This window comes from Bubalus kerabau, chromosome 6, assembly GCF_029407905.1.
Source record: "Bubalus kerabau isolate K-KA32 ecotype Philippines breed swamp buffalo chromosome 6, PCC_UOA_SB_1v2, whole genome shotgun sequence".
NCBI lineage: Eukaryota > Metazoa > Chordata > Mammalia > Artiodactyla > Bovidae > Bubalus > Bubalus kerabau.
The window spans coordinates 47190138-47213155 of record NC_073629.1 but is presented as its reverse complement, the minus strand read 5'-3'; the positions used below and the strand labels follow the sequence as shown (position 1 = coordinate 47213155).

At 40.3% G+C, this 23018-nt stretch overlaps 1 protein-coding gene and 1 long non-coding RNA gene across 3 annotated transcripts in view; one reads left to right on the top strand and one right to left on the bottom strand.

The window, feature by feature from the left end:
* Positions 1–9696, top strand: part of LOC129655087 (uncharacterized) — a 71903-nt gene extending 62207 nt beyond the window's left edge. For both annotated transcript variants that reach the window (XR_008715752.1, XR_008715751.1), the window contains one exon: positions 9170–9696. This is a non-coding gene — a long non-coding RNA (uncharacterized LOC129655087). The remainder of the gene's footprint in view (positions 1–9169) is intronic.
* DPYD (dihydropyrimidine dehydrogenase) overlaps positions 1–23018 on the bottom strand; it is a 957062-nt gene that overhangs the window by 25120 nt on the left and 908924 nt on the right. The window contains exon 21 of the mRNA XM_055585018.1: positions 8157–8300. Coding sequence (XP_055440993.1) covers positions 8157–8300 — 144 coding nt within the window. The remainder of the gene's footprint in view (positions 1–8156; positions 8301–23018) is intronic.

Below are 23018 nucleotides of genomic sequence, written 5' to 3'. Positions count from 1 at the left end.
ATAAAGAGGCCAGCAGAGGAGAGAACAAACAAGCTAAAATAAACAGATGGGTGGACAGAAAAAATATTAAGCATGAAAATAGATAACCCAGAGCCTCAGGAAAATGGGAAGAAGGAAAAATGGTTATGTCAAGCACAGAAGAAACACTGTAGAGAAAACATGAAGGCAATGATGAAGCAGCAGAGGGAAGAACGTGGTGTGCCGGGGTAAGTGCGGTACAGTGAAACAACAAAAGCACGGGGAAGCAGTGTCTGATTCACAGGCAGAGATAAAATGACTCTTAAAGGGAATGTGACTATTCATTTCAATGTCATCCAGATGGAGTGGGAATTAATGAGCAAGGGGCGGGGGGCTTGCATGAAAGGGACAATAACTGTGTCCCCTTACATTTGAATAGAACTATTGGAGAAGGAAATGGCAACCCACTCCAGTGTTCTTGCCTGGAGAATCCCAGGGACGGGGAAGCCTGGTGGGCTGCTGTCTATGGGGTCGCACAGAGTCGGACACGACTGAAGCAGCTTAGCAGTAGCAGCATGCTTTAGGTGAGGGGACTTGCCAGGTGGCTCAGTGGTAAAGAATCCGCCTGCCAATACCGGAGACACAAGAGCTGCAGGTTTGATCCTTTGGTCGGGAAGATGCCCGGGAGAAGGAAATGGCAACCTGTTCCAATATTCTTGCCTGGAGAATCCAATGGACAGAGGACCCTCATGGACTACAGCTCATGGGGTCACAAACAGTTGGACACAACTGAGCCACTGGGCAAACATGCTGAGTACGATACTTGCACACACATCACTTCATTTAGAACAATGGAGTTGTGGCCGTCTGACGTCTAGTATTTATTCTCCTTCCTGCCAGTGTCTCCCCTATCTTGTTGCAATAGCCTTCTAACCAGTCTCCCTGCTTTTGTCCTTGCCCATCTAGGATCTCGCTCAACCCTGCAGCCAGATGATCCTTTGAAAAACTGAGTCTGATTACATCTTTATTCCTTTTTAAAAAGCCTCCACAGTTTCCTGCAAAGGACCTTCCTACTTCGGAGTCTTTGCATTTTTCTGTTCCTTCTGAATGGAATGTTGTACCCTCGGGTGCTTATCTGCATTTATCCCTCTCTCTCTGTGAAGTGTCTACTCATGCCATTTAACCAGGCAGGCAACCCCTGAAAAACCTCTCCAGCAATTCCTTTTCTCCAAACCCTGCTGCATCTTCTCCACAGCACTGTGACCATCTGATAATAGTACGTATCCACTCGCTCATTTGTTTATTGACTGTTCTCACTAAAATGCAGGCACCCTCAGAACTGGGCTTTTGTTTTGTTCACTACTGACTTGCTGGTGACTAGATTGCTGGAACATAGTGAGTGGATATTAATAGTCATTGGATGAATGACAAAATGGATGTATGGGTAAATAGGAAAATTACTGCCAACTGGCAATTGAAATCTCAGTGGTTACATGTGAAAGACACAATAAAACAGTATTGGATGCCCTTGCTAAGATGAGTAGCACTTTCTGACCTGTGGTCTACTTCCTCAGACTTTCTCTTCCCTCCCCTCCCCTCCTCCACATCACCATTTCCTTCTGGTTAGTCTCTTATTTCTTTGATCACTTGATCCCATTTTCTTCCCCAGAATTTCTATTCCCTCATAGGGTATTAGGTTAAGCAAGAAATAAGAAAATATATGAGAAGCTGCTGTCCTGTGACTGGAAACTAGTAGGCGGTGAGTATGTTAGTTATTTTCTCTTTATATCCTCCAGCACAGGTCCATAATTAGCCTGAGTTCACTAACTTCAGTATGTTCAAATCTATATTTTTCATCCACATCAAAAAAACTCATCAAACCTAAAAACACCGAGAAAAAAACCTTGATTCATTATCTTTTATTTTTCTTTATTTTAGTTCGTGGCTCAAAGGTTAAAGTGTCTGCCTCCAATCTGGGAGACCTGGGTTTGATCCCTGGGTCAGGAAGATCCCCTGGAGAAGGAAATGGTAACCCACTCCAGTATTCTTGCCTGGAGAATCCCATGGACAGAGATGCCTGGTAGGCTACAGTCCATGGGTTCGCAAAGAGTCCGACATGACTTAGTGACTTCACTCACTATCGATAATCTAAGCATCTTAATCTCTTTAAATGCAACTCCTTACCATTCCTTATACCCCAGTATATAAAAGAATCGCCAAGTTTTAGAAGAATTAACAGGAATTCTTCAATTTTACCTCTGTCTCTGTTTCCATTACCCTATCACTGGGAATATCCCCTTTTCCTCTTAATCTTCTAGTAACTACCTAGTCTTGGTTTGGTTTCAAGTTTCTCAGTCGTGTCTGACTCTTTGCGACCCCATGAATCGCAGCACGCCAGGCCTCCCTGTCCATAACCAACTCCCGAGTTCACTCAAATTTATGTCCATCGAGTCGGTGATGCCATCCAGCCATCTCATCCTCTGTCATCCCCTTCTCCTCCTGCCCCCAATCCCTCCCAGCATCAGAGTTTTTTCCAATGGGTCAACTCTTCGCATGAGGTGGCCAAAGTATTGGAGTTTCACCTTTAGCATCAGTCCTTCCAATGAACACCCAGGACTGATCTCCTTCAGAATGGACTGGTTGGATCTCCTTTCAGTCCAAGGGACTCTCAAGAGTCTTCTCCAACACTACAGTTCAAAAGCATCAATTCTTCGGTGCTCAGCTTTCTTCACAGTCCAACTCTCACATCCATACATGACCACAGGAAAAACCATAGCCTTGACTAGATGGACCTTTGTTGGCAAAGTAATGTCTCTGCTTTTGAATATGCTACCTAGGTTGGTCATAACTTTCCTTCCAAGGAGTAAGCATCTTTTAATTTCATGGCTACAATCACCATCTGCAGTGATTTTGGAGCCCCCAAAAATAAAGTCTGCCACTGTTTCCACTGTTTCCCCATCTATTTCCCATGAAGTGATGGGACCAGATGCCATGATCTTCGTTTTCTGAATGTTGAGCTTTAAGCCAACTTTTTCATTCTCCTCTTTCACTTTCATCAAGAGGCTTTTGAGTTCCTCTTCACTTTCTGCCATAAGGGTGGTGTCATCTGCATATCTGAGGTTATTGATATTTCTCCTGGCAGTCTTGATTCCAGCTTGTGCTTCTTCCAGTCCAGCGTTTCTCATGATGTACTCTGCATAGAAGTTAAATAAGCAGGGTGACAGTATACAGCCTTGGCGTACTCCTTTTCCTATTTAGAACCAGTCTGTTGTTCCATGTCCAGTTCTAACTGTTGCTTCCTGACCTGCATACAGGTTTCTCAAGAGGCAGGTCAGGTGCTCCAATATTCCCATGTCTTTCAGGATTTTCCACAGTTTATTGTGATCCACACAGTCAAAGGCTTTTGCATAGACAATAAAGCAGAAATAGATGTTTTTCTGGAACTCTCTTGCTTTTTTGATGATCCAGTGGATGCTGGCAATTTGATCTCTGGTTCCTCTGCCTTTTCTAAAACCAGCTTGAACATCTGGAAGTTCACGGTTCACGTATTGCTGAAGCCTGGCTTGGAGAATTTTGAGCATTACTTTACTAGCGTGTGAGATGAGTGCAATTGTGTGGTAGTTTGACATTCTTTGGCCTTTCTTTGGGATTGTAATGAAAACTGATGCCACTTCCTCAAAGAGGCCTTCCTCATCCCCTTCAATCTAAACTAGTTTGAGCATTCTTTGGCCTTTCTTTGAGCATTCTTTGAGCCTTTCTTTGGGATTGGAATGAAAACTGATGCCACTTCCTCAAAGAGGCCTTCCTCATCCCCTTCAATCTAAACTAGGTCATGCTATGAAAAAGACTGCATACATCTTGTATTTTTTCTTTACAGTTTGTACTATAAACATAATTTTATGTTTCTTTCTCTGTTCTATATGTTTCATGAGGATAGAGGCTGTGTCTGTTTTATTTTTTGTACTCAGTTCAGTTCAGTAGCTCAGTCATGTCCGACTCTTTGCGATCCCATGAATTGCAGCACGCCAGGCCTCCCTGTCCATCACCAACTCCTGGAGTTCGCTCAAACTCACATCCATCGAGTTGGTGATGCCATCCAGCCATCTCATCCTCTGTCGTCCCCTTCTCCTCCTGCCCCCAATCCCTCCCAGCATCAGAGTCTTTTCCAATGAGTCAACTCTTTGCATGAGGTGGCCAAAGTACTGGAGTTTCAGCTTCAGCATCATTCCTTCCTAAGAACACCCAGGACCGATCTCCTTTAGAATGGACTGGTTGGATCTCCTTGCAGTCCAAGGGACTCTCAAGAGTCTCCAATTCCTAGCACATTGCTTGTCTCATGGTAGGTATGCAATAAAGATTTCCTAAAAAATATATGAACTTCTTCAAAACTTCCAGCTTGGTTGACCTCCAGAGCTTTACACTCTTAAGTTTATTTTGTTGAATATAAGGAAATGGAAAGTCACCCTAACCAGTTACCTCCTTCAAGTTGTCCATTCCTAACATCATAACTAATAGCAGATAACATTTATTTAGGATATATTTAGGTGTAGACTAAAAAGCTGGAAAAGGAAATGGCAACCCGCTCCAGTATTCTTGCCTGGAAAATTCCATGGACAGAGGAATCTGGCAGGCTACAGTTCATGGGGCCACAAAGAGTTGGCCATGACTGAGCACATCAGCACAGACTGAAAAGCATTTCGCACACTACCTAATTTATAACTGCATGAGGCAGACATTTTTATTATGTCCATCTTACAGATTAGTTAGCTGAGGGAAGTTCATATAGCTGCTAAATGGCAGTGCCATGATTTGAACCCAAGCATTGTGACAGAGGGGTTTCCCAGGTGGTGCAGTGGTAAAAGAACCTGCCTGCCAATGCAGGAGATGCAAGAGACATAGGTTCAATCCCTGAGTCGGAAAGATTCCCTGAAGGGGGAAATGGCAACCCACTCCAGTATTCTTGGCAAGTAAGGGAGGAATAGAATCCAGATAATACACGAAGTTATCTTGGATAAAACAAGGACATATCTTAAGATTTTCCACTTCTGCAATGCCATAAACATTTAACGAAATGAAATTTGGGCTTACCAGTGTCATTTTAGGAAGTAGCCCATGTTTGAAGAAAGTCACTGCAAGGAATTATTATGAAGCTGTTTCCTTCATTGAAATATATAGCAAAGTTTTTAAGATTTTAGCAAATTACATTAATGGGAAAATAGTTTTCTGAATTAAGCCTAGAACTACTCTGTCACACAGAGTTGTTGTGTGGTCAATTGCTCAGTTGTGTCTGGTGCTTTGCGATCCCATGGACTGTAGTCCACAAGGTTCCTCTGTCCACGGGATTCTCCAGGCAAGAATACTGGAATGGGTTGCCATTTCTTCCTCCAGGGGATCTCCCTGATTCAGGGGTTGAACCCATGTCTCCTGCGTCTCCTGCACTGGCAGGTAGATTCTTTATCACTGACCCACCTGGGAGGCCCATATATATACCTTTATACATAATGTATACCTATCCCAGGTATTGTGAAGAGTAATTAAATTATTGTTCTCTTTCTGTTTTGCTTCTACATTTCCTGAAGGAATTTGTTGTTGTTTAGTTGCTAAGTTGTGATCCACTCTTTGCAACCCCATGAAGTGCAGCACACTAGGCTTCCCTGTTCTTCACTATTTACCGGAGTTTACTCAAATTCATGCCCACTGAGTCAGTTATGCCATCCAACCATCTTATCCTCTGTCACCCCCTTCTCCTCCTGACCTCAATCTTTCCCAGCATCAGGGTCTTTCCCAATGAGTGGGCTCTTTGCATCAGGTGGCCAAAGTATCAGAGCTTCAGCTTCAGTCCTTCCAATGAATATTCAGGGTTGATTTCCTTCAGGATTGACTGGTTTAATCTCCTCACTGTCCAAGAGACTCTCAAGAGTCTTCTCCAGCACCACAATTTGAAAGCATCAGCTCTTCAGTGCTCAGCCTTCTTTATGGTCCAACTCTCGCATTCGTACATAACTACTGGAAAAACCATAGCTTTGAGTATAAAGACCTTTGTCGGCAAAGTGATGTCTCTGCTTATACACTATCTAGGTTTGTCATAGCTTTTCTTCCAAGGAGCAGGTGTCTTTAATTTCATGGCTGTAGTCACCATCCACAGTGATTTTGGAGCCAAAGAAAAGAAAGTCTGTCATTGTTTCCACTTTTCCCCATTTATTTGTCATGAAGTGATAGGACTGGATGCTATGAAGGAATGGAAGGCTGGGAAAAGTTGCAGTGCTTTTACATTGCATTTTTTTAATTTCAAATATAAATAATATTTTTCTTTTGATTCTTTTATACATACAGAAAAGATGGAGATCTTATGTTTACTTGAAACTAATTAACTAGAAAAATAGACCCACAATTCCCCCTTAACCCCAAATCATACAGTAGTTATAGTCAAACGTGGGGGGGCAGTTGTGAAGAGCTGAAGGATCCAGCTTCTTCTTTACCATCTATGTCCACATCATCCTTTTAGCAGCACACAAATAATTTAAAGGAAACAGCTCAAGAGACTCTTTGGGGCTATTTTATTGTTGAAAGTCCCAAGTGTTCACTTTATTTGGAATTATGGCATTGAAGTGCTGGTAGAATTTGTGTTCAGCCACTTCCATATTTCGTTTTAGGACTCTGAATCATTTAACGCTCCCAATATCAAGTCAAAATTCCACTCTTTTTTTTATAGGGCACATTTTTTCTCTCTCATAGGTACAAGATATTTTTAAGGGTTCCAATTTGACTACTAAAGAGGGGTAACAGAGGAATTCCAGAAAACTCCTAAGAGCAAGCTTTTCAACTGATGCTTCAACCAGAAAATGGGGATGTAGGAGTAGACAGTCACTGAACAGAGAAGAATAGGTTTCAGTGAATGCAAAGCACATTCAGTGACGGTGATTTCAGCGAGAATATGGGCCTATAATACCACCCCGCCTCCTTTTTTTTCATTATGATTGCTTTAAAATAATTCCATCTTGAGGGAGGTGGGCAGGAGTGAAGTAGATGTGGCTATAAAGGGGCAAGCTGAGGGATCTTTATGCTGATGGAAATCTTGTATCTGACTGTGGTGCACACAGGGCACAGGACCCTACACATGGGGTGAAATTGCATGAACTAAACACACATGTATGCACACACATGCAAATGAGAAGTACAGCTGAAGGAATCTGAATAAGATCAGTAGATTGTATCTCTGTCACTTTCCTGGTTGTGATACTGTACTACAGTTTTACAACATGGTACATTGCAGACACTATGTAAAGGGCACACAAAACCTCTCTGTATTATTCCTTACACCTGTATGTGACTCTACATCTCTTTCATATGAAAAAGTTGAAGGAAAACAAGAAATATAATGCACACATAATTCCATCTTAATGATAATTTTTGATATTATCCAGAAAATAATTCTAAAACCCAAATTTGAGCAGACTTTCCCAGGCTGAACCAGAGAAAGTTTTTCTACAATGTAAGGTATCATATTGATATTGATGGTGCATATTGATCATGCAGGGCTTCCCCATTGGCTCAGCAGTAAAGAATCTGCTTGCAATGCAGAAGACACAGATTCAGTCGCCAGGATGGGAAGATCCCCTGGAAGAGGAAATGGCAACCCACTCCAGTATACTTGCCTGGGAAATTTCATGGACAGAGGAGCCTGGTGGGCTACAGTCCATGGAATGCAAGAGTCAAAAACAACTTAGCAACTGAGCATGCATGCATACAAAAGAGGCTATCTTGTCATCACAGACAAAAATTTTTTAAACTTTCAATATATTTTAAAAACAAAACCAGTGATGTATTTAAGCAGGAAATAAACACAAACTAAACAGTAAAATCGGAGAAGGCAATGGCACCCCACTCCAGTACTTTTGCCTGGAAAATCCCATGGACGGAGGAGCCTGGTAGGCTGCAGTCCATGGGGTCGCTAGAGTCGGACAGGACTGAGCGACTTCACTTTCACTTTTCACTTTTCACTTTCATGCATTGGAGAACGAAATAGCAACCCACTCCAGTGTTCTTGCCTGGAGAATCCCAGGGACGGGGAAGCCTGGTGGGCTGCCGTCTCTGGGGTCACACAGAGTCGGACACGACTGAAGTGATTTAGCAAACAGTAAAATAGACATATATACACACACACACACACACACACACATGGACAGCTTAATCTTTACCTTAACAGAAGGAATAGGTTTTTTGGGGATAAAGTGATTTCTCTCAAGTGGTAGAATGATCACATTTTCTTTTTTCAGTCTTAACTTTTCCTCTGCTATGATTTCCTTGCGCTTCTCAAGATAAGGTCCAAAGCTTGGCAGTTTCTAATAGGAAAACACACAAATAAGAAAGCATGTTACTTCACAGAATAGAAAAATGTGAGACTATAAACACATAAATATTATGAACAAACAAAATGTGTGTTTGGAGATTGGTTCAGGTAAACTGCAACAAGGTCTTCATTCTTGGACCATTAGTCTTCTAGGTATTAGATTTCATTAATTATTAAAAAGAACACAATATCACAATACCTTTACCAAATATGTATGTGTTAGATATACAAATGTTAATTTAAAATACATCTCTAAAAAGAGAATAAAATTCACAATGGTAAAATCAGACCATTCACTTAAAACAATAGCTATTAGATAGACAATTTGTTCAGTTCATATAGACAGAAGGTGAAACCTATTGATGGTTTTTTCCTCTTCATCAGGTTTTTAGCACAGTATAGACACAGCCCAGTCTCTGACAAATGCTTTTGTCAATAGCAAAGATACTTTGCCAAAGTTCTAATCTGTATCTCTATTTTATTGTGTTCAAATTCTTACTACATGTCTTTAAAGATTGTAACTAACGTTTATTGCAGTCTACTGGAATAGCTGAAAAACAGAATGGTAAAAATATTGATTTCTCTGTACAGAAAATAAACTTTATTTGCATGAAGGTGGCAAAAATAGAAACGAAAAGCAGAAGAAATATCACATTGCTTAAACAAACTCCATCAGTATTCAAAATCACATTATGTAGCTTTAAATCTCAAGGTTATTCAATTGTACTTTACAAAGTTCATTTAGAAAGATACCTGGGTGTCATGGAAAAATGCTAAGTGGTTTCAAGTTAACATGAATATGCCCTCCTATTATTCATTATCTTATAATTATTTCCTCTTCACTTTGTCCTTCTCTTCTAGAACCTTTGATCTTCACTTTTACTGACATATACTGCTGATGATGGGCGCCATTGAATTCCAAATGTTACGTGTTTGCTTGTAACCTGGAACTGCTAGGCCTCTTTTCTAAGACTGCGAAAATAACCCCCTCCCACCTCTCCTGCAGAATAAAGCACATTTATCTCGCTGATGAAGGCTTGGAAAACTACAGCACTCCAAGGTCATACTGATCTCTGACCTAGCAAGTACTTTGGTACAAAATCATAGTTGTTTCAAAACACTGGCCTCTACCTGCCAGGTTGCATAATGCCCTAGGAAAGTGAGTTCTCTGGTCCTTTAGAGATGTCAATTGGGTAGGTAAACCAAACTTAAACTATGTTACAATTCAGCCAAACTGCAACTGGAAATTTATATTGGCAGAAAATACTCATGTGTAACTATCTATGATTGTTACTTCCATTATCAATTTACTGTAATTATGTCAAGTCGAGCAAATAGAAACAATGTTATGAATGCCAATTTAATTTACATACAATTAAACCTGAACTATACACTTCATCTCCGCACCTTAATGCTTTCCTGAATTACTATATTTAATGATTACAGTAATATGTGAAATGATATGATGGAGGGAGAGAATATATGAATATATTGTATCTATTTAATCATAAAATAAGTGATGCTGTGCTATTAAAACGCATACAGTATAAAACAAATCCTTAATATTATCACATATTTAGGGCCCTTTAATATAGAAAACACAAGCTTGCTTAGAGTATCCTCTACTGAAATGACTCTTTCCCCTGGCACATGAGGCGTTAGGGATTACATTTGGTGCCAATACCCCTTAGGGTTCGGATAACACCTCAGAAGGCAGTGAATGCATGTTCACTTGATACAAATCTTGTCAGAATATCACTCTCACCACACTTCTACATCAAGGACACTCACACACTAATCTTACATTCTTGAAGATTATCAAGATTTGTTAGTGTGAAACACATGACCTCTGAGGCTAGCAGATCCCTCATGAGGAAGGTGAGTTTTATGAAAATCTGAACCATTATCCTCTTCCTTGACAGGGTCTTATCTTATTCAACACTGTCTCATTCTACCTAAAAGTTCTATAAAGTTATTCAAAAGAAATCATTCTTGGAACTTGTTAATCTACTTTTGAACATAGACCAGAGGAGATATTTCTTTTCCATTTAAATTATTGTTTATCCAAAGAGAAATAAAGTAGTTACATTTAAACTGTGATGATTTAAATTGTTCCAATAATGGAAATAATAATAATAATGATAATAGAAAAATCGTTTGATGCAGAATAGAATACAGCTTGCACAGACACCAACCACTTGATATTTGGTGTGTTTTTTTTTTTTTTTGCAGTGGCTGACCATATTTGCCATATTTAACTAATGCAGCCTTTTCATGACTAGTGGTGCTCTAATTATAATGTGTTAATCTTGTATAATTTATCCTAAGGAGAGGTTCTCAATTTAACATAAAGATTCTTACAGGACTTTCTCTGAGTGTTGGTTGAAGAAAACAGTGGAAAAGAAAGAAAACTCTTGTCAAAGTTTTCTTTAAATTGACAGCACATCCACACAGATCACTGACTGCCCCTTCGATGTTCTGCCATTTATCTCCAAATCAATGAGGGTCTCTTTGCATGTGGTTTCTCACTGCCATATGGAGTCTGAAGTGTTGGAGGAGCAGCTTCCAAAACTTCAAGGTTGCTATAGTCATTTTGCTTTCTGCATTAGTATAAGAAATTTCAGTGCTTTTAAAAAATTATTATTATGTTGCTCATACTTAAATGCCTCTAAGATAGCCGAGAACTGAACATTTGAAAAGTTAAGTTTTCTGAAAATAAAAAAGATCAATTGCCCCTTGTATCTGAGGACCATATATTACTCTTAGGCATATGTCTGTGTTTAGATCTTGCCAAAGGGACAAACCAGAGCAAAATAAAAATAAGAAAGAGTGAAGGTGAAGGTATAGTGGGCCACTGTATATGTGTGCAATCAGTGATGATTAATAAAGCATTTAGCTCAAATCTCTGCCCGAACATACAGTTAATTGATTTCCTATTGCAGGAGGAGAAGCAGCAGGCCCTGACAGAGCCAGCAGCAGGAGCTTTTCCTCTTCATTCATTATTTTCTTGCAGAAAAAGTTGTAGCCTGCGGTAACTCCAAGTGAGAGGTTTGAGCGTCATGCTATATTTCTTAAACAAAAGAAAAAGTTCTTTAGGACTCTCAAAGCTGCTTTGTAACTGATGAGCTGAACAAAGCTCAGAAATGGTGTGATTTTTGTTTCAACAGTTTCTCCAGGGATTCATCACTGATGAAATTGTCCTCACCAGAAAAGCTAAATCCTACTCATTTAAAGATAACAGTATCTCACACTAAAACTGCCTCTATCCAGATATTAAAAGCATTACATTGCCGATAGAAAAGTGACAACATAATGAATCAACAAGGATACCTTAAGCCAGCAAAGCTTTAAGGTAAAGAAGTCTATTTGGATTATAATTTATTCATGGATCAATCTAAAGGTAATTGAGCATATTATGAAGCAGAAGAGGGTTCTTGTTTCTAATAGAAGCAAGCACTAGTATCTCCCAGTTTAAATTGCATATTTTTTATGAGAATGGCAGCAAGTTGGCTAATAGCACCAGTCTACAGTGCTGTATGGAGAAGGCGATGGCACCCTACTCCACTGCTCTTGCCTGGAAAATCCCATGGATGGAGGAGCCTGGTGGGCTACAGTCCATGGGGTTGCCAAGAGTCGGACACAACTGAGTGACTTGACTTTCACTTTTCACTTTCATGCATTGGAGAAGGAAATGGCAACCCACTCCAGTGTTCTTGCCTGGAGAATCCCAGGGATGGGAGAGCCTGGTGGGCTGCTGTCTATGGGGTCGCACAGAGTCAGACACGACTGAAGCGACTTAGTAGCAGCAGCAGCAGCACGGTGCTGTAAGAGATCAACTCTATTTTTTAATTGTACCCTCTTACCTGATTTGAAACAATGAGGGCAAGAAAGGTAATTTCTTTGATAACCAAAAGGTAATAAGTTAAAAGATAAAATGATTTCAAGTTATACTGAGTGTGATATAAATATATATATTTCATATACTGTTAAAACACACACACATATACATACACTGAGTGCAATATATATATGTGTTACAAATTGCATACATATTTTGCACTCAGTATAAACCTGAAATCCAGATATATGTGTGTGTGTGTGTGTGTGTATACTGTGTGTGTGTGTACACACTGACAGATTGAAGAATAAATTAACTGTAAATGATATAGTATGCTTCAGGACTAAGAATTAATTTTTTTACAAATTTTTTACAATTTTTTTATAAAAAACATGTTTACATATGACTTAGTTACACTATCTTTTGTAGTTTAGTCAACATCAGATCAGATCTGTCACTCAGTCATGTCTGACTCTTTGCGACCCCATGAATCACAACACGCCAGGCCTCCTTGTCCATCACCAACTCCCGGAGTTCCCTGAGACTCACGTCCATCGAGTCGGTGATGCCATCCAGCCATCTCATCCTCTGTCGTCCCCTTCTCCTCTTGCCCCCAATCCCTCCCAGCATCAGAGTCTTTTCCAATGAGTCAACTCTTCGCATGAGGTGGCCAAAGTACTGGAGTTTCAGCTTCAGCATCATTCTTTCCAAAGAAATCCCAGGGCTGATCTCCTTTAGAATGGACTGGCTGGATCTCCTTGCAGTCCAAGGGACTCTCAAGAGTCTTCTCCAGCACCACAGTTCAAAAGCATCAACTCTTCGGCGCTCAGCCTTCTTCACAGTCCAACTCTCACATCCATACATGACCACAGGAAAAACCATAGCCTTGACTAGATGAAACCTTGTTGGCAAAGTAATGTCTCTGCTTCTGAATATGCTATCTAGGTTGGTCATAACTTTCCTTCCAAGGAGTAAGCGTCTTTTAATTTCATGGCTGCAGTCACTACCCGCAGTGATTTTGGAGCCCAGAAAAATAAAGTCTGACACTGTTTCCACTGTTTCCCCATCTATTTCCCATGAAGTGATGGGACCGGATGCCATGATCTTCATTTTCTGAATGTTGAGCTTTAAGCCAACTTTTTCACTCTCCACTTTCACTTTCATCAAGAGGCTTTTGAGTTCCTCTTCACTCTCTGCCATAAGGGTGGTGTCATCTGCAAATATCTGAGGTTATTGATATTTCTCCCGGCAATCTTGATTCTGCTTGTGTTTCTTCCAGCCCAGCATTTCTCATGATGTACTCTGCATATAAGTTAAACAAACAGGGTGACAATATACAGCCTTGGCGTACTCCTTTTCCTATATGGAACCAGTCTGTTGTTCCATGCCCAGTTCTAACTGTTGCTTCTTGACCTGCATACAAATTTCTCAAGAGGCAGATCAGGTGGTCTGGTATTCCCATCTCTTTCAGAATTTTCCACAGTTTATTGTGATCCACACAGTCAAAGGCTTTGGCATAGTCAATACAGCAGAAATAGATGCTTTTCTGGAACTCTCTTGCTTTTTCCATGATCCAGCAGAAGTTGGCAATTTGATCTCTTGTTACTCTGCTTTTTCTAAAACCAGCTTGCACATCAGGAAGTTCACGCTTCTCATATTGCTGAAGCCTGGCTGGGAGAATTTTGAGCATTACTTTACCTGCGTGTGAGGTGAGTGCAATTGTGCGGTAGTTTGAGCATTCTTTGGCATTGCCTTTCTTTGGGATTGGAATGAAAACTGACCTTTTCCAGTCCTGTGGCCACTGCTGAATTTTCCAAACTGCTGGCATATTGAGTGCATCACTTTCACAGCATCATCTTTCAGGATTTTGGAATAGTTCAACTGGAATTCTATCACCTCCACTAGCTTTGTTTGTAGTGATGCTTTCTAAGGCCCACTTGACTTCACATTCCAGGATGTCTGGCTCTAGATCAGTGATCACACCATCATGATTATCTGGGTTGTGAAGCTCTTTTTTGTACAGTTCTTCTGTGTATTCTTGCCATCTCTTCTTAATATCTTCTGCTTCTTTAGGTCCATACCATTTCTGACCTTTATCGAGCCCATCTTTGCATGAAATGTTCCTTTGGTATCTCTGATTTTCTTGAAGAGATCTCTAGTCTTTCCCATTCTGTTGTTTTCCTCTATTACTTTGCATTGATTGCTGAAGAAGGCTTTCTTATCTCTTCTTGCTATTCTTTGGAACTCTGCATTCAGATGTTTATATCTTTCCTTTTCTCCTTTGCTTTTCACTTCTCTTCTTTTCACAGCTATTTGTAAGGCCTCCCCAGACAGCCATTTTGCTTTATTTGCATTTCTTTTTCTTGGGGATGGTCTTGCTCCCTGTCTCCTGTACAATGTCACAAATCTCATTCCATAGTTCATCAGGCACTCTATCTATCAGATCTAGGCCCTTAAATCTATTTCTCACTTCCATTGTATAATCATAAGGGATTTGATTTAGGTCATACCTGAATGGTCTAGTGGTTTTCTCTACTTCTTCAATTTAAGTCTGCATTTGGCAATAAGGAGTTCATGGTCTGAGCCACAGTCAGCTCCTGGTCTTGTTTTTGCTGACTGTATAGAGCTTCTCCATCTTTGGCTGCAAAGAATATAATCAATCTGATTTCAGTGTTGACCATCTGGTGATGTCCATGTATAGAGTCTTCTCTTGTGTTGTTGGAAGAGGGTGTTTGTTATGACCAGTGCATTTTCTTGGCAAAACTCTATTAGTCTTTGCCCTGCTTCATTCCGTATTCCAAGGCCAAATTTGCCTGTTACTCCTGGTGTTTCTTGACTTCCTACTTTTGCATTCCAGTCCCCTATAATGAAAAGGACATCTTTTTGGGGTGTTAGTTCTAAAAGGTCTTGTAGTCTTCATAGAACCATTCAACTTCAGGTTCTTCAGCATTACTGGTTGGGGCATAGACTTGGATTACTGTGATATTGAATGGTTTGTCTTGGAAACGAACAGAGATCATTCTGTCATTTTTGAGATTGCATCCAAGTACTGCATTTCGGACTCTTTTGTTGACCATGATGGCTACTCCATTTCATCTGAGGGATTCCTGCCCGAAGTAGTAGATATAATGGTCATCTGAGTTAAATTCAATCCCACGCCCGAGGCCAGGGTCGGTGGCCGGGAGAACCAACCCCATGTCCAAGGAGCCGTGGCTGCGCGGGCGCAGGAGGGCCTAGAGGAGCTATCCCACGTTGAAGGTCAGGAAGGGTGGCGGTGAGGAGATACCCCTCGTCCAAGGTAAGGAGCAATGGCTGCGCTTTGCTGGAGCAGCCGTGAAGAGATAACCCACGTCCAAGGTAAGAGAAACCCAAGTAAGACGGTAAGTGTTGCAAGAGGGCATCAGAGGGCAAACACACTGAAACCATACTCACAAAAAACTAGTCAATCTAAATCACACTAGGACTACAGCCTTTTCTAACTCAATGAAACTAAGCCATGCCCATGGGGCAACTCAAGATGGGCGGGTCATGGTGGAGAGATCTGACAGAATGTTGTCCACTGGAGAAGGGAATGGCAAACCACTTCAGTATTTTTTACTTGAGAACCCCATGAACAGTATGAAAAGGCAAAATGATAGGATACTGAAAGAGAAACTCCCCAGGTCAGTAGGTGCCCAATATGCTACTGGAGATCAGTGGAGAAATAACTCCAGAAAGAATGAAGGGATGGAGCCAAAGCAAAAAGAATACCCAGCTGTGGATGTGACTGGTGATAGAAGCAAGGTCTGATGCTGTAAAGAGCAATATTGCATAGGAACCTGGAATGTCAGGTCCATGAATCAAGGCAAATTGGAAGTGGTCAAACAAGAGATGGCAAGAGTAAATGTCGACATTCTAGGAATCAGTGAACTGAAATGGACTGGAATGGGTGAATTTAATTCAGATGACCATTAGTCAACATATACAATATCAAATGCCTATTCTGCACAAGGAACTGTCCCTTACTACATTAAAGGTTGAGTAATTTCTATATGTAATGTGTATAATTATCATTGCTAGTAATTTTATAAGTATCTCTTGTCATTCATTAGGGCTAGTGTCATACTGAATAATATATCAAGCATATCTAGTTTTGTTGTTATCTAAAGGCATTGTATACAAAGATCCTTGGAAAACTATTTAATCTCAATCAATGATCAACACAAAGTGAAGAGAATAAACTTTCCAAGATTTAATCTTTAACAAAATTCAGAAAGGCAATGAGTACTTTTGGATACCTAAAATAAAAATGTAGGAGCACAATGGTTGGGAGCCTGGGTTCTCTTAGTGTGTTCCTGCTGCTGCTGCTGAGTCACTTCAATCGTGTCCAACTCTGTGCAACCCCATAGACGGCAGCCCACCAGGATGCCCTGTTTCTGGGATTCTGCAGGCAAGAACACTGGAGTATGTTGCCATTTCCTTCTCCAACACATGAAAGTGAAAAGTGAAAGTGAAGTCGCTCAGTCGTGTCCGACTCTCAGCAACCCCATGGACTGCAGCCTTCCAGGCTCCTCCATCCATGGGATTTTCCAGGCAAGAGTACTGGAGTGGGGTGCCATCGCCTAACACACCCTAATTAAATCACTATGTGCTCAGCGTGATGCAAGAAAGTATGGGAAACAGAAACGAGAGGTCTGTTCTGTTCTGTCTGAATCCACTAATTTTTCTTCTTCCCTTCCTTCAATTATGACAGCAATTAATTGCTTATGTTTGATTCTGAATTTTATTCCATAATCTGCTTTAATGTGGCTTACATTTAGAAACTTGGATTTTCCCCATGAATAGCTTGTAATACTTTATCACTGATATAATACTAAGCAATTTTTCATGATATTATCAAATTTGGACCGTGGAAAACAAGAAGAAACAGAGAGGACCATCTGTACATTACATTATCATAATACTATATGGTGCCCCGTGGTACAAATTGGGACACTGGGGCTGGACATTGCAAAATATTTGATATCAATGAAATGTAACTCTTAGTTTAACCTGATAAATTTAAGTGGACAACTTATGATCAAAAATTTGACGTCTATGGCAGTCAAAAGCAATGATAACTCATGCTTCATAGTGAAAGCAGAAAGGCAACATTTGCATAGTGGTTAGGATACTGATTTAGAAGTCAAATTTGCATTAAAATCACAGTTTTACACCCATTAGCTATGTGACTATGTGCCAATTACTTAACCATTCCACTACTAATTTTCCTTATCAATGAAATGAGAATGATAATATCTAACTCACGATGTTGGTATAAGCATTAAATGGAATAACATTTGTAAAGTTCATCCCTGCCAATTTATTCCCACAAGCCTTAACTGCTTACATTGCACTGTGTACCATGCTCTGTATGACCATGTTTGCTCATGCTAGGAATGAGCCCACCCTGTGTTTTTAACCTGGGACATGTCCATTTGGTGTTTTGTCTCAGTTCAGTATTCACAGGATCTTAATAATGTCCTCTACTGACTCCCCACTCTCCCCAGTATTAAAAACCCCTCGAAGTGTTGCAAAGCACTCTGGACACTTCTATCCTTGCATTTATGCCACTGTCGTATCATTACAGGCCTCTGACTTCATCTTCCCCATTTGAGGTCCTGGTTAGTTTTTGATGTAGCTACTCAATGTATTTTCTTCCCCCTTGTTTTTGGCTTATTGCTTAGTTTTTTGTTTTTTCTCACTAAGTTTTTCAAAACTTGAAAAATTACTGAATAAATGCATGCATGAATATCTTGAAAGTAAGTTAAAAGTCCTGCTGGTTGTTGGAAATGTCAGACAATCCCAAACAATTACTTTCAGAAAGAAATTAACTTACAGAAATAGGTTCTTTTAAAATTAAAAATTATATATTACACAACATCTGTGATTCATAAATTAAAAAAAAAAACAGTGCAATACGCCTACTTTATATATAAAAAACCAATCTGTCATCTTAAAGAACCTATAGTTAATAACAACAGCAGTACGCCAAAACAAAGGCTGTGGCAGAGGTGACCTCAGATGTCAGATGAGCAATGACAACGTGGACCTAACCCAGGCTGAGAGGGTGAACTTTTCTAGAGGAAATGACATTAGAGCTAAGTTCTGAAGGATAGAGTGAAAGTTGATTGGCGAGTAGTGAAGACAGAGATGTGAGGGTTAGGAAAGGGAAAGAAAATCTTCCAAGTAAACGAAATACCAGGTGGAAAAGAGTAACACTTTGGAAGCAGCGCTGGGGGGGTCAGGAGGCTGCTGACCCTCTGCCCTGTGTTTAATAAGATATAAGAGAGTGCAGAGCTTCTTCAGTGAAGGGCAAGCAGAGCATGTTTTGTTGTGAAGTGATGACACTGGGATGTATGTGAAGAAGAATGTCAATCAGGAGAAGAGAATCTAACATGAATGGAATGCCAGAAAAGGGTGAAGGAAGAAAGACTTGCTTTTTTCCAAAGATTGTGCAGGTGCTGGAGCCACAAACACAACGAGGAGGTGGTTCTTTCCAAAAGCAGCTTATGGCCTGTGAGGAGGACTGACTCGTATTCCACGGAACTGAGTAAGATCATTGCTGTTCTATATTGACATATTATTTAAATGATGTACAGCAGATTCCTCTAAAGAAACAAACTTTATTGCTTAAAGTGATAACTTTTAAAGCAATATCTTTAGCTTGGAGTTCAGGAGATTAAGTCCTGATGTAGTGATTGAAAAGAAATAAAACCAAAGAGATGTCCAAACCACTATGCATGAGAAATGCAGAAGAATCTGAAGCAGAGGGGGAAGAAAGGAGAGAAGAGAGGGAAGAGGAAAGATCATTAAGAGAAGGAAAAGAGAGACAGAGAGAGAGGGAGCAGAACCTGATGATGTGATGACTGGAGGACTTTCATAAAGAGGAAGAGCTAATATTCAACTTTAAGCTGTTTCTATTGCTGCAGCCCAAATCCTCCTCTATGACCCCTGAAACTTTAATAACATCTCCTACCCACTTACCTGCCCTGGAGAGAAATCTGGAAGAAAGTCAGGAAAACAGGATTGAGTTTCATGGTTGGATTAGAGAATTCTTGAGGTTGGCCCCAAGAATAGAGACTAATGAGAGGTGAGATTTGAGGGAGACTCAGAAATCAGTGGGAGTAAGAATTTATGACCAAAAGTGATGTAGAGAGCACAACCTCTAGGAATTTTGTAGCAATATCCAGAGGATGGGATTGGGTGATCTCAGCTGACATCTGGGTTATGTAGATAATTATAAGGAGGAAAGAGATAAGCAGAGGAAGAGGGGCACAGTTTGACATAATCCTGGTCTAATGAGCAATTTATTTCAACTAAGAGCTTCCCAGGCAGTGCAGTGGTAAAGAATCTGCCTGCTGATGCAGGAGGCACAGGAGACATGGGGTCGATCTGTGAGTCAGGAAGATCCCCTGGAGCTAGGAAATGGCAACCCACTCCAGCATTCTCGCCTGGAGGACCCCATGGACAGAGGAGGTCTAAGTCCATGGGGTCACAAAAGAGTCGGAAATAACTGAGAAACTGAGCATGCACGTAGCGGGCACGCAAGAGATTAAAGACTTTCTAGTAAAGGAGGAATTCAAACTGTGAAGAAAGATTATAAAAAGGAGAAATAGCATGTGGTGCTAGAAAAGGGGAAAAAAGAGAAAGGAATCGTTGAGTAAAGGGATGGAAAGTTAAGAAACTACAGGATGAACTCATTCTTAGACAACCTAAACATAGTAAATACCTGAAGAATAGTAGCAAGTGAAGCCAGGAAATCTGTGGAGGGCTCTAAATTTAGGGGAAAGTGGTTTGAATTTTTATTCTTCAGGGTGTAGGGAAACACGTACCCTGATATACTTTTATGTAATCAGGTCTCTGTGGTGGCAGACAGAAAGATGAATTGTTGGGAGAATGCTTCTGGCAGAAAGAGGAGAATGATCCAGAATGTTGGAGATGCTGAGTTCAAGAAGTATATTGGATTTCAGAGCACTGTGAAAAAAAATTTAAATAGAAAGAAAAAGAAAAAAAACATGAAAGAAAGAAGAGCGGAATGGAGTGAGGGAGTAAAGGAAAGAGGCAAGGACGAAAAAGGAAATGAAGAGCAAAATCAATCAAAAAATGAATTTTTATACACAGGAAAATATCTTTTAAATATTGTATACTCTGAAAAATAGAGGCCCAATAGTAACTACACATACCAACCCCAAGAATTCACATAGGCCTTCACTCCCTCACAACTCACCAACTGGTGTGCCCCTTCTCTGACAATGGCTGCTGCCTGAAACCACCTCGCTTTCATTCTTTCCGACACAGAACTTCTCTCTGACAAAGTTCTGCTTTTACCTCTTTACTGCTCATCTCCCTGCAAATGACCTCTCCTCTCTCACCGTCCCCCACTCAATCAGAGTCTCAGGCGTTTTCAAAATTGTGTGGGAACTGTGTTAACGGGTGACTGCACAGGTTGTAAGCTACAGAAGAGTTACGTCTTCAGGAAAATGAACATAAAACAATGTGGGTAGGGAATCTGGGAGGGACAAAATGGGATTCCGTTTTCTTTCCTTGCACACTGGAGAGCTCCTGCTTGTGCTTTGTACTGGTGATGAAGTAGAGGGAGAAGACATGGGAAAATCAGCTTCCTCAACAATCGCTCTAGCGAGAGGTGACTGTAAGTTCTATACAGGAAGCAATTGTACCATCATCGTTACCTTCCTCAAAATCAACATATGTATCCAGCATCCCTTATAACAAGCCCTTTGCAAAGTGCAGGAGTACATCAACTCTTCTTCACTGAAAACCCATGAGGTGGGTATTGTTCTTGTCCCCACTTACAGTTGAGAAAACTGAGGCTTGGAAAGGCTGAATAACTTGCTCCAGTTCTTGCTTACTAATCAACAACAGATCCAGGATTCACTTCCCAGTCTATCAGAAGCTAGACTCTGCACTGTGCTGTCACTCATACCTCTGTAGTCCTTACAAAGCTTATTAAATGAGTATTTACTCCATTTTTGATTGATGTAAAGACAAATAGCACACACATATTCCATTCCTTGAAATCTATGCTTCTTATTTTTCTCACTCCACAAACTGTGAAGAGAAAAATGCCTCAAAAGAATGCTGAACACATGCCATGCAAGATATCTGTATTAGTTTAGTCCTGTTTATTACTGGCCTCAAGTTTAATGAGCCCAAGTTAATACAGGTGAAAGGCCAGAGTGTTACATGCAGTGGTTAATGAAATACCATAGAGCTGCTGAGAAAATGATTAGCCAAATATGAATTTAATATGCTTCATTCTCAAGATGCAGCACCCCATGGGAGGCATCTTTTGCGGGGAGACAATGTGATATATTGCAAACAGTACTTTCTTGAGAGTTAGGAGATGTGGCTCCAACTGTAACCTAGCTACCAGCTCTTTTTGTGACCTCTGACAGTGCAGTGACTTTCTCGGTTTTCTCATCTATAAAATGAGGAGGTTGGACCAGATGATATATAACATTCCTTCCACTGCCACATTTTGCTTTGTTTTCAAATTCAGTTAGAAATCCTCAGGGTTTATGCCCAGGTAGCAACAAATAGTCTGTGGAGGAAATGTTGGATTGAGTCATAACTTACATAACTCTTTCCCTCTTACTTAATGATAGAACATCCTGAATCTATTTAAGTAGTAAAAATATGGATAGTGTAGCTAATATTTACCAAACCCCTGAGGCTGGATGAGTTCTTACACTGCTTTAGGCTTCATCGGTACAACCACATATAGCATTGTTATCTATCTCATTAAGTAATAAAATCTGTATGGATAATTAGCAGAAAGAAAACAGTTTTTACAAAGAAAGCTATAAATAATCTGTATAAATTGGGAAATTCCTACAGATCACAACAAACACTACACTGTAATTATCTTTACAAAGTTTGATGTTTACTTACAAAGTCACCTGAGACACACCGTCTACAAAATGAACCATGCACATTTAGAGGTAGATATAAGTGACGCTGGGCATGAACCTGCCAAGTAAGTAAGAATAAAACGTAGATACACTTGTGATTGCATTTGTGTATATTGCAAGTTTTAGGCTGTTAAAAGAAAGTAGTAGTGTGTGTGTACGTGTGCTCAGTCGTGTCTGACTCTTTGTAACCCCATGGACTGTAAGCCTGCCAGGCTTCTCTGTCCACGGAATTTTCCAGGCAAGAACACTGCAGTAGGTTGCCATTTCCTTCTCCAGGAGATCTTCCTGACCTAGGGATTGAACCTGTGTCTCTTGTTTCTCCTGCATTGGCAGATGGATTCTTTACTGCTGCACCATATGGGGAGCCCCCCCCCAAATAGAACCTTCTATAACACTAAAACAGTGCAATATACAGAATGGTCACTCATCTTGGATGCAGAGACTGAGACACTTAGTCTCCAAGACAAGTCACTTGCCCTCTGTGAGCCTCAGTTGTTATCTATGTAAAAAAAAAACAAAAAACAATAATGATCACTCTTGCCTCCTCACTCTTCACAATTGTTTGAAATAGGAAGGCACTAACATTATTAAAATAGAGCTTTTACTGTTTTATAAAGTATAAAGCAGCCTAGAACTCAAGTGTTATTTTAATATATTGAGTATAAATGTGATTTATGCTCAATATAGCAAACAATATAAAGATGAAGTGAGTATGCTGAATTATAAAAATGTCACAAAAAACTACATATGAAGAAAGACTTCCTGAACTATAGTTCTTCCAGTGCTTTAGGAGGACTTGGATGCAATAATATGTTTTGAAATCCACCTTCAAAATGCCACTGCTTTCATGGCAAAATATTCCATAGAATGTCAAGGGCAAAAACCAATGAGGGAAAATGGAATAAAAATTATTTCATAC